This window comes from Ambystoma mexicanum, chromosome 1q, assembly GCF_040938575.1.
Source record: "Ambystoma mexicanum isolate Mex_15411 chromosome 1q, UKY_AmexF1_1, whole genome shotgun sequence".
Classification (NCBI taxonomy): Eukaryota; Metazoa; Chordata; class Amphibia; order Caudata; family Ambystomatidae; genus Ambystoma; species Ambystoma mexicanum.
This window is the reverse complement of record NC_090922.1, coordinates 265322945-265335076: the sequence shown is the minus strand read 5'-3', so window position 1 is coordinate 265335076 and position 12132 is coordinate 265322945. Positions and strand designations below refer to the sequence as shown.

At 44.0% G+C, this 12132-nt stretch overlaps 1 protein-coding gene across 2 annotated transcripts in view; it reads right to left on the bottom strand.

Moving 5' to 3' along the window:
• Positions 1–728: 728 nt before the first annotated feature.
• PLCG2 (phospholipase C gamma 2) overlaps positions 729–12132 on the bottom strand; it is a 953330-nt gene continuing 941926 nt past the window's right edge. For both annotated transcript variants that reach the window (XM_069638435.1, XM_069638443.1), the window contains exon 33: positions 729–5922. In XM_069638435.1, coding sequence (XP_069494536.1) covers positions 5880–5922 — 43 coding nt within the window. In that variant the 3' untranslated portion in view covers positions 729–5879. The remainder of the gene's footprint in view (positions 5923–12132) is intronic.

The following is a 12132-nucleotide window of genomic DNA, read 5'->3' as shown; positions in this document are numbered from 1 at the left end:
AATTGCCTAGCATTTCAGTGCTGGACTGCCCCAGGGTAGGACAAAGACTGATATGTTTTGGATATTTCTCCTCTGTGAAAGATAGTGAGCTAAAGACTCTGGGTAAGGCTCTCGTAACCAGGACTAATGTCTGGCAGTGAGTCTCCCAGGACCCCCCCACCCCTCATGTTATTTGCAGAACCAGATTGTGCCAATCCGATTTTGGGCCTGAGAGAAGGGCCTTGAACTGTGGAAGAGATTAACAATGTCCACCGACAACTCTGCAAGGGACATATACTAAGCTTGAGACATTCATCAGGAGGGAAGTCATACCAGGATAAGATGCTGTAAAGAGGAGTGGATTCAGATAGTCACTGTACAGGGGTTGGCTCCCATCCTACTATTAATACATAGCCCCAGGAGGAAGTGATATATCTTTGTCTGATGTCACCTAAATCAAATGTCATGTGATGTCCCTTTGAGTGATGTAATCAGGGTGATCAAACGTTGTAGGATTTCACATCCACTATGATTTTGGTGATGCTCCTCCACATCCACAGGCAATGGAATTGCACTTCAGCCTGGAAGGAGATGGGTGCTCTGGAGTAGCCACAGTAAATGGCACTCACCAACAAGGGTAAATAGCTATTCCTAAAACAGTAGAGGCTGGTACTGTTCACAGTAGTGTCTGCACACATGAACTTTGCAGCAAGCAAGACTGTAATGCATTCACATTTACATACATGTCGTAACAATAAATTAAAAACTTTATTAATCCAGTTAAACATGTAATTTAGCAATCGTGGCTTCATGAAGTACAGTGTAATAAATGTTGTAAATATTTTTCTTCACCTTTCTTACAGTTTACACTACGTTTTCAAATTATAGCTCATGATTCCAATGAAAGCTCATCAAAAGATGATCACAATATGTACTGCAAAGAACCAGAAATGTTACCGTATTATAAATAATGTTTCCAAACTAGCATCACTTTCAATACCAAATTGTAAGATTCCCATGTATTTTTCAAAATCAGAGTACAGCTCTGGGAATTGTCTCATGTGAAGCATTTTCTGCAAGATGGCAATACTTGCGTTGCGTTCTTAAGATATAATGCATGGGTTCGGTCTAGACCTCAATGTAGGATTTCACACTGTGCCCAGCCATTTTCTAAAGTACAGTTCCCTATGTAATATTAGATAATACACTTGCACATGAAGTGAGAAGGGGAAGTTCTGCAATGACATTGGGCCTCATTACGAGTCCGGCGTTAACCGAGGCGGTAAAACCGCCTGGTTAACGCCGGACTCGTATTACCATTCCGCCTCCGTGATTCCCGGAATTACCGGGGCATCACAACCCCGGTTTTCCGGGAATCACGCAGGCGGAATGGTGTAAATCCCCATTCCCATTGAGTCCTATGGGACTCAATGGGAATCGGGATCATGGAAACACCGGCAGCATCTTGTAATGCTGCCGGTGTTTCCTCGTCCGCCTGCAGGCGGGCGGTGTTAAACCCGCCAGGTCAGACCTGGCGGGAACATCACCTCCCGCCTGCAGGGGTCGGGATCAGGCGGTCCGGAAACAACGGTGGCGGCGGGTTTACCGCCACCGTTATTTCCGGACCGCCAGGGTCGTCATGAGGCCCATTGTCATCAGCAATGATGGCTGAATCTGTCGCGTAAGAATTGACCTCCCTTTGGCATGATTCAGGGACGAGTGAGCTTTTCCTCCTCGGGCCTGCAATGTCACAGTTGCCTGGCCATTCACCTTTACTGCTCCCTTTAGGGGATTGTAATAAGATTAATTTGGATACAGCTGGTCCCTTTCAGTCAGAAATGAGCTGAAACAAACTGTGGTGTATTATGTTACCCAGAGGAATTCTTTCTGGTTAGGAATGATTGACTCGTGCTTTTTGGACTTTCTCAGGGAGTCTTCCTAAGTGAATGGAGCATGTTCAGATCAGCAGCCAGAGATTGCTGTGCCTAGGGATTCACACTCCAATTCACCAATGGGGCCCAAATAGGAAAGGCTGAAACATGTCGGAGGTTACCTGCGTTCATATGCAGAAGAGATGTGTCCATGCATTTCATGCTGGACTGCCTCCCTCAGGGAGCTTCTTCAAGACCGATTTTCAGATAGTGTGCATCTAAGATGGCTTTGATATTCTGTAATATCTGTAAATGTGTGCCCAGGAAACTGCACTGCAGATACTGTGTTTTTGATAGTAACCACAGCACCGAAATCTTGCATGATCTCAATAACGAGCTTTGGGAGCAGTAACGAAATGTGCACCGTAGGACGCCAATGCCTGGAAGCCCCACAGTAGGAGCCCAGGAAGCATGACTTCACAGGGTGAACATGAGGGTGCAAAGGGGAGCTTCACAGCATTTGCTCCCAGGCCACCAACTACAGCTGTTAAAGGGGGGCATGCCCGTGGAAGCATTAAACCATTTTCCCCATGCAGTTGCTGAAGGAGAAGTTATTTCTTTCTTAAAAGCCTAAGAGGGGAAAGCCAGAGACCTGGCCTGTCCATAAGAAAGGAGAATGGATACCGGTTTACTGAAAGACAGAAGGCGCTCGCTCTCACCCAAACGACCCTGGGGATGGGACTGGGTGAGGTATAGCCATGCAAAGGCATTCGATGCAAATCATAGGGAAAGGGTAGAAATAACTTCTGGGAGTTTTTAGAGACCAATTGTTAATTTTCCGATAAAGAGCTGCTGAAAAGGGGAATCTGCTTGTGAAATCTGGAGATCCACATGTGAAGAGCATTCCTCTGGATCCAGCCAACAAAGGAGAATCCTGCACAATGAATGCATAGTAAGATCGCTGTTTCTGTTTCCCACTGTTCCCCCTCCCTTGCCTCGTCGTGCCTCGAAACACTTGTGTATAGGCGCGTTATGAATGTCATATCAGGCCCAGAATGTAACCAAGGTTTATGAGGTGTGGGGGAAGGAGGGAATTCAGCAGTGGTTCCCACATGAACTTGATACTTTTTACCCTGTTTCTTTTACTGTAGGTCAGAACATTTGAGAAAAACATTGGGAAAAAACATGAGCATTACACCACCCCAACAAGATAGACTCGATAAGACAGAAGAAAGTTGAATGTCGTGCTAAGCCCAACAGCGATCTAATCATCGAACTAGCTGTGGTGTAGAGAAACCTAAGAAGCACAACTCTCTGAAAACACAGGTTAAAGATTTGAAACTATTACTAACCGGCTTGAATATATTTGTTCCCAATCCCAGTGTGATAGTGCCCTTTTGGCAGTAACACAGAGAGGAGGAAAGTATATATAATGCAAATCCAGCTGATTTTCCTTGGCTAAGAAGTGTTGTCACAGCATTGCCACCTATCACTTTTGATTTTCAAATACCATGCACAACCAGTTTTCCAGACCACCTGTGCACACATTTTTTTCATGTGGATAGTTGCTTTTCAAAAAGTGTCCAAAACCACTCCAGATTGGTATAGAGTGAAATGATCTGTGCAATGCATCCAACTACAATAGGATTGTGACAATTACAAATGTATCCTCGTTTATTCGGTTGCAAGTTTGACTCCAAAATGTTTGATCTAAAATATTTTCATCTAGAATTAGTGGCTGTAGATCGAGGAAGCTTGGGTGTAGACGGGTTGTTGAAGGGTGGAGTGGCGGATTCCTCAATGTTTTGGTCAAGTGAAAGTCTACATGACATTTAAATGCAGATGTTATTACCTTAACATTACATTATGGTTTTGATGAATGTATGTTTAGGATTGTTTAGATGAGAATGACAGAAAGACATGTCTGGTTTGTAGCATTGCAGAGAGAAAGTCCCCTAGAACCCAGACTGGTCACCTTTATGCGGGCATGTATGTGGCTAATCAGAGGACATCTGCAGGCTTTGTAAAAGATTCATACCTAGGTTTACATATTATATTCTCTCATGAAATCAGTCAGAGTAAGTGAGGTAAGTGGATTGTGCAGCACTGACTGCAAATCAAATGGCTTCGGTGTCTGTCTCACGAGGCGCCTCAGATACTAAAGCGTTACACTGTTTTGGGACTCAATGATGCACTAGAATAAAGCCCACCTGATTGCACACGATATTTGACATAAACTATTGCTCTTAAAGGTACATAGTTTAACAGCGTTTAAAAATAATGTTAACTTAAAATAAAATTCAAACGACACACACACAAAATGTACAGGATACAATTCAGAGAAAATACATAATTGAATGCACACGTGACATATATTTGTAACCGGCTGTTAAAGGTGAACTACATGATGCCTTCCATTTAAAGTAATGGGGTTGCATATATGTCCTGCAGACAAAATTCACTCGTGTTAAAATAATTCCTTCAAATGAATAAATGGCATGCGATTGATATTGCTAGCATAGCACTTCAGCTTCAAGGCACTGAAAGGGAGAGTGTAACCTTGGGTTGGTGGTGGTGCGAGCAAACGGGTTCAGGTGCAACAGAAGAGCAGTGTATGGGTTTTGGTACTGGGTCCAGAGTATACTGAAAATAATTATGGAGGTCCATCACTAGAGAGAGGTGTGTGTGGACCTAATGCCCTGTTTTGTTTGGGGTTGGGGGGGAAGTGTGTGTGTGCGTGTACTGAAGTGCATCAGTAGAGCTTTCTGTGGTTCTTAGTACTGAGCATAAGTGGTTCTGCAGGCCAGTGCGTAGGTGCATAACGGAGCTGTATGTGGGTTTCTGTGGATGCTGCTGATAAGTAATGAGGTGCAACATGAGAGCTGTTTGTGTGTCTCTGTATTGAGTCCTGAACATCAGTAATGAGATGCATCAGTAGAGTGGTGTGTAGGCCACAGTGTGGGGCTCAGGAGCTCTGCAGACCAGGTTTTATTTCATTTGTTGAATTTGTGGGTTTCATACAACACCACACTAGGTTCCTAAACTCTTTGACATGCTTACGTTGATATTCAAACATATTTAATGAAGATTCTTCCTGATGCTGCGGTTAAATATCCCTTTGGGAGCGTGCGTGTGAATGGGTCAATAGTTGATCACAGCATTTTGATGATTCTCTGATCAACTGCTGACCCATTGACTAAGCAGTGGGAGGAGGCCACTGTAGCCGGTTGCAGCGAGAGGCTACACCAGACCAAAAAATGCCTGAGCCCAAGGGCAAGTGAATATATTGGCCAGTATAGTCAGCAGGAGCTTGCCATAGGCTATTAGTATTTTCCAAAGAATGAGGCAAAATGTTGTAATAAAAATTCACAAGCATTACCCACACCTCGCAGTCCCCCACTCCTTCCACCAGACGGGGCAGAACGCCACCTGTCTCTTGGGCAGAACCTCAGCACCTGCCTCTGTTTCTCCCCTTTGCAATTCCTCTACTAAGGATCTGCACAGGCAAGAAAGAAAGGCAGAGACTGAAGTCCTGCTCAAGGATGTCCAGGTAGTGGCCACACAACAAGTCAACAAACTTAGATTTTCATTGGCATCCTTGGCATACATGTCCGTTCCGCAAGACAAGGTGCACCAAAAATCAATTTGTACAGACGCTTGCCCATTACACGAGATCTATGATGATGTGATGTGGATAGTGATTTAAAGTGCATTTAGTCACAATTAATAAATTACAATCGGGCACGAACGACAGTGGGATCCTACAGCACACTAAGCTCCTTGGGGTGGTTTGCCGATATTACCACTTGGAAGGGGCAGCACAGATTCATGTGTGTGCAGGTCCGGTCTGTGTCTGCTCTGCTCGACTCGTACATTGCAAATGAAACTTGAGGACTTATAAAGCAGACAGGAAAAGGACGCAACATCTTGTTTTCTTCTCTGTTAAGTCTCTGATGGTGACAATCGTTAGGGATATCTGAGAGCGAGAAAGGAAGTCATCCCCATGTCTGTGTAAGATCGCCATTTTCTCTAGGAGTAGAATTTGCTATTACTGATTTTCTTCTCCTTCAACCTGGAAAAAGAAAGAGTGTTGCATGAAAGCAAATATCAATTTCTGGACAAATGTGGGCAATATTATTTTACTTTGCTTACAGCCAAGGACCAGGTCTATGCAAGATGAAGAAGAAGAATAATAGCCAAAGAGCGGTAGTTTGTATTTTGTGAGCTGATTCGGAAACTGATATCTCCTCTGATGGTCACCCACATGTAATTCAAGATAGGGATTGTTTTTATCATTGCTTTTTTTATATAGTGCATTGTTGAGCTATTACCATCCTCGTTTCCTTATGACATTTGGGTCTTCATTTATTTCAATTATTTGGATACTTTGGCTTAACACTTAGCGCTGTAGTGGCCAGGCTCAGACTGAACTGTAGGGCAATAAGCCCATGGCCGAACCAAAAAGCGCAAAATGCTGGTGTGGGACAGTTTTTTTGGTCAAAATGGGTCACTTTCATGAGTTACTTCACTATGCGGCTAATAGCTTTGAGCAGTGTTGCTGAATAAATGTTCTTTAAAATGCACAATTTGCATCACAGTTTATCAACAAACAAAAAACCTTGAGTACTATTCAAACAGTCTGTCACAAAAGGAATGAATAGCCCTTCACAACGGTTGGCCACTTTTCCACTCGTGCCCGAGACAATTTAATGGGCAAGTCCGACCCAGCTAGCAGCTCATAGACCATCCCAGCATGGAAACCACTGAGCTTGGCATTCTGGGAGAAGAGGCTGCATGCAGCGGATGGCCCTGCTGGCATGCCAAAGTCGAACCTATCTGTGCCCCTAAATGCTGGGTCCCCCCTCAACCAATGCTATTTGCCGATTATGCTCTTCAGACTGCAAGCTCTTCCATGAGTAAAACACAGGAATATTTATTATATTTTAGATTATTAAGTAGAAGAACTGTTTTTAAAAAACCCTGGAATTTAAATCTGATATTCATCTGAAATGTAACTCAACAACAGCACAGACAAATGCACTTAAAGTATTTTCTGTTTAGTGCCAGATCTGTGGTTAAAATGCTGTCTTAATCACAATGTTAGAACAGAGAATGACCTGGATATACTGGGGCAGATTCCCCAAAAAGGGCGCATTGTGTCATATGTAGAAAAAACATGTGCAACTGAGAACAGCAGAAAGGCTCTTTTGCATCCAGTAATAACCCACAGCAGAAACTCCCATTAAAAAATAAAAGCCTGCTAATGAACGCTAACAAGAGAAGCAGACAACACATTTCACAGAGGAAGATGTGGAAGACATTGTCCCTATTAGACAGGCGACACACCAGCTTGGCCCAGGGGTAGCGGTTGACACACCGGAACAGTTAAGTTCTTCTTGAGGGACTGGTTGGGTTTAGTAATAGGATTTATTCTTTTCTTTTTGCTATACAGGGCGATCCAGATCTTTTGTGATAGTATGACTACCCTGTGGGTGGACCGTCCTCAATAACAGCGGCTTGTTTCACTTGGTGGCCTGGTGTGAATTTGTGATGTAGAACACTGCCAGGTGAGCTGTACAAACAAAACATTTTTTTTTTTTTTTTTTTTGGTTCAGCTGTAAAAACAACTTTTTCAATATACAAATAATATTTAGTGCAGTCATCATGACAACATACATAAACAGTTAAATTACAAAATATAAGCTTGTCAGTACATTTACGTGTTTGTGTGTCAGTCCGTAGATCCTTATTTCGACCATAGACATGAAAGTACATACATAAAACATAAACAATTGTAAAATGTAAATTCCACTTTTCTCAACAAAGACCTCGGAAATACAGAACAAAAAATAACAAACAAAGGTGTGGGAGCACCTCTGCTGAGAAGGAACATCGGTCAAATACCCTGTTCTATGGAATTTCTCCCACTCAGGAGGGTCTACAACCACGTTTTAGCTCACTGCACCCTTCACAAAAGAGAACTAACCATTTGCATATCAGTCTGGTCCCAAACCACAAGGGCAGTCCAGCACCAAAATGCTACGCAATTCTCCTCTGAGCAAGAGTATCATCAGCAATCCCAGACCCGTGTTCCGGCCTAGTCTGGGGCTGCTGATGTTACTCTTGCTCAGAGGAGAATTGCCTGGCATTCCGGTGCTTGTCTGCCCTTGTGGGTGGGACAAAGAATGACATGGAAATGGATACTTCTCCTCTGTTAAGTGTGCAGTGAGCTAAACCGTGGTTGTAGACCCTTGTGAGTGGAAGAGGTTCCACGGTACAGGGTATTTGACCCTTGTTCGTTCTCACTAGAGGGGTTCCCACACTCCTTTGTAATTTTGGACAACTTGGGGTTTCACCCTCTGTAACCCAGGGTAATCCAGGCGTGGAGCCCTTGCTCAATATTCCTTAGACTCAGCTTCACCTCACTGATGATGCCCAACAAGGCTGAAACATGTGTTTGGGGTTGCTGATGGGACTCTCGTTCAGGGAATATTTGCCTGGCATTTGTGGTTGGGACAAAGACTGATATGCAAAGGGATATTTCTCATCTGTGAAGGGTCCAGGGAGTTAAAACATGTGTGATTGTAGAGCCTCCTGAGTGGAAAAAGTCCATAGAAGAGGGTATCTGACCCATGTTCGTTCTCAGTAGAGGGGCTTCCACACTCCTTTGCAAAAAATAAAAATTAGATCAACGATTTGGAGGCACCCCAAAAATACCAGGAATAAAATAATCATTCAGTCCCTTTATCACATCACAAAAAAACATAAGGACAGCCAACTCATGAGATAAAAATACCCCAAAATACTAATAAAATCACTATAACGGTACACCATATTGTATCCATACAAATAACTGCGTAGTTAATACAAAATGCGCCATTCTTGTAACAATGCATAAGAAAAATACAATATAAAGCTAAAAACCACAACCCAAGGGAGAAGAGGAGAGTAGCATGTGTGCCAGTAATTACGCTTGCACGAAACCTTACAGACGAAGCAACTGCATACAGAGAATTGTAAGCAACAATGTCCTCTGTGCTCTGGGCTAACAAACTTGGGGCCTGATTCATGGAACGTTTTCCTATGGGATTGCGCCATTATAAAACACTTCCATGAATCAGGCCCTAAGAGTCTTGGCTCTTTTAGCCCAGGCCTTATACATGTATGAGGACACTGCGGAGATGATGAACAGGCTAGATGTAGATTTGCATAGGGTCAGAGCAGCATCCTTAAGGTGCTGGATGGAAGCGTGCCCTAAGTTCGTTATAGAAAGGGCATAAAAAGAGAAAATGTTCTAAATTCTCGCCACGAAGCTGACATCTGGGACATAGATCAGAGATACTCCTGCGCCATACCAGCAGCACAATGGTCGTACAATGGAAGCATTCTTAACCGGAATTTAATGTATAAAGCCCGATGATCCTGCTCTGTCTTCTTCCACTTGGGCTGCTACCTTGGTGAGGCATTCCGTGCTGTGGCGAGCTGCCGCCGCGCTCGCCGTCCTTATTCACTTCTCCAGCTCGACGTTAGCACAGTCAGTGGCTGCACAGGATCCATTGCTCATTACTGTCCGTGTTGTCTCTCTGATCTTCCCCTCTGTGAGATGGGGAGAGTACAAGTGAGGCGTGAATATGGCGCCGATGACATATTCTAGCTGCACCCACGCCATGGAAGTGATTTAAAGTAGAATTGCTGTACAGTGTGAAGTATGGAAAGAAACAGCATGAAAGAAATTGTATCATTTTTAAACTTTTCCTTTGAGCAGAGTTCAACTGACAGCTCTGCTGCTCTCAACTCTGCCTCCTCGTAACTGCGCCCCAACCCTGGGCCTAGTGCTTCGCCACTGAACCATGCCGACTCCTCGTGTTGCCGCTGCTTCTGCGAGTGTTGCCGGTGCCTCCTCATGAGCTGACGAAAGGCTGCTTACTTTGCAAGCAGCTACATCCGAAAGGCTTGCTCTGGGCGCTATTCAGTGATTTCACCCAAATCATTTTCAGAGAGGTGTATATATAATATATGTGGGGGATGGGGTAAGGGGTTAAATCGGGTGGGGACGGTGGGGTTAAAAGCATAGGGAAATAAAAGAATGGATGTTTTTGCTTTATAAATATTTTGTTATAAAATACCTCTCTGAAAAGGATTTCAGTAAAATCACATAGAACCACTCTGTTATGCTAGTCCTCCTAGTCTGCAGCTGCCACACACAGGATATGTGGCTTTTCTGGCAGCGCAGGTTAGTCGAGCCCTGCTCGGCTCGCTCCCCATTGGCTGTGTTCACATAGCACACTTATTTCAAAAAGTGCTGACCAATGACGGCACCCTCTCCATGGGTGTCACCATGTTCTGCTTTCGCCTCTTTGGTGCTGTTTTGTCAGGTTTTCATGGGCTTTGATCCTTCGGCCAACCTGCATCCATGGCTACGGCCCAATTAGGTTGTGGTCTCGTTGAGGTCTGCCTTCGCCTCCCCCGTCAGTGGAGTCCCCGGATAAATTCAGTCCAACTGTACACATAGCTCTTCCACCGTTTCCTTCTCATGCCTTCCTGAGCACCTTATCTACACCTCACCCTCACCCCAACAATCTACCCGACTTTGCTTCTCCCTACCACTACGGTATTTTCTATCATGCCCTTGCTTTGTCTCTCTGGTAGGCAAAAGCGATTCAACGCCATTGAACTATAGCAGTAGGCGCTATACAAATGCAAGATAACATAACATAAAATGTAGGTGTTCACAGTATCCACACATGTTGTCTACAAGTGGTTATGTCCATCAGGCATATTAATACCAGAACGAGGGGAGATGGCCAATACAACTAGCAAGGCAAGCTCACTGCATTAACAATTATGACTGTTGATCTGAACGATTTGTACAGGATGATTACATTTCAGATATGCGACTGCATACATGTCAATCCACTGAATGACACAGACCCCTCCCTTAGCCGCGTCAGCTTGCCATACATACATAGCTACCGTGCATGCTGCCACACTAGATGAGATCTTACAGGGACCTACCACCCAAGTAGTCCCTGTAAAGTGGAGGGAGATTTAGAGGCAGAGTCTGTTTCAGTGGGAGAGATTAGGAATTCTGACCAGCCAGCTGAGTACAGCCTGCAGGCAGCTCTGACTGCAAACATGTCAGCACGCTGACAATATTAGAGCAGCAAAGTGATTGGCATATGTTTGCGGCAATGACAGCCACCTCCAGGTGAACATGAGCGTACCAGTATCTAGCTTTCAGAGAGAATAGAGACTCTGTGCGAGTGCAAGGCTATGCCATCATGTGCATGCACATGCAGTTGCCTGGCGTCTTTCCAAAAGGCAGCACAAAGGTGCTGCTTTGCAGCCAGAGCAAAATGATCCCATAGAACATTAGAGGAAAGGACCGACCAAAGCTGTGCCACATTAAGACATATCATGTTGTTTAATTGTGGATTTCCATAACCACAGTGAGGAAGAATGCCCACACTCTGTTTAAGGACGCAGCCTAATGCCTCCATGACAAGGATGTAAGTTGCCTGCGCCTGATCTCTGTGTGCCGTGGGATCGAGCGAGATTAACACCAACATGATTTGCTAGTGAATTATTCCTAGACAGACAATGTTGTGATGCTAGTATTGAATTGAGAAACGAAATGTTGTAAACCAAAGTGTAAATATGTGAGGGATACTGGGAAGTGGAGGGAGATTTAGAGGCAGAGTCTGTTTCATCCATAAGGATGGAAATCAGAAGCTCCTAGTCTCAAGGAGCCACCCCAAGAAGAACTTCATGCGAGCAAATACTTATGTACACATGAATACTGAACATGAACATATTAGTGCACCACATTATTTAGAATAAAGGGCACATTCTGGGAGCATGTGACGAAGCACTTATAAAATAGCACAGCTCCTGTGACAAACCATTGTCCATTGTCTTGATCATGTGACAGTACACAACGTGGCATTTGATCAATTACAAGGATATCCAGCCATCATGCATGCACAAAGTCATTGTGTATGAACTTTCTTTGCATAAGGGCACTTTTATTACTTGCTTACTGCTGAGTGCAGACAAAACGGTTCTTTTAGTTAGGCAATTTTTGTATTGTTAAAATCTGTGTCTGGTGCATTGTTTATTAAATTGTGTGCATCACACAACATCTCGTGCTCGGAAACACTTGTGTATGAGCACGATATAAATAAAGTATCATTTAATTTAATTTCACAGAGACAGAGAACTACACATCCGGACAATCTTAAACTTAGCGTACTTCATTTCCTTGGTGACGCGTTAGCGCCGG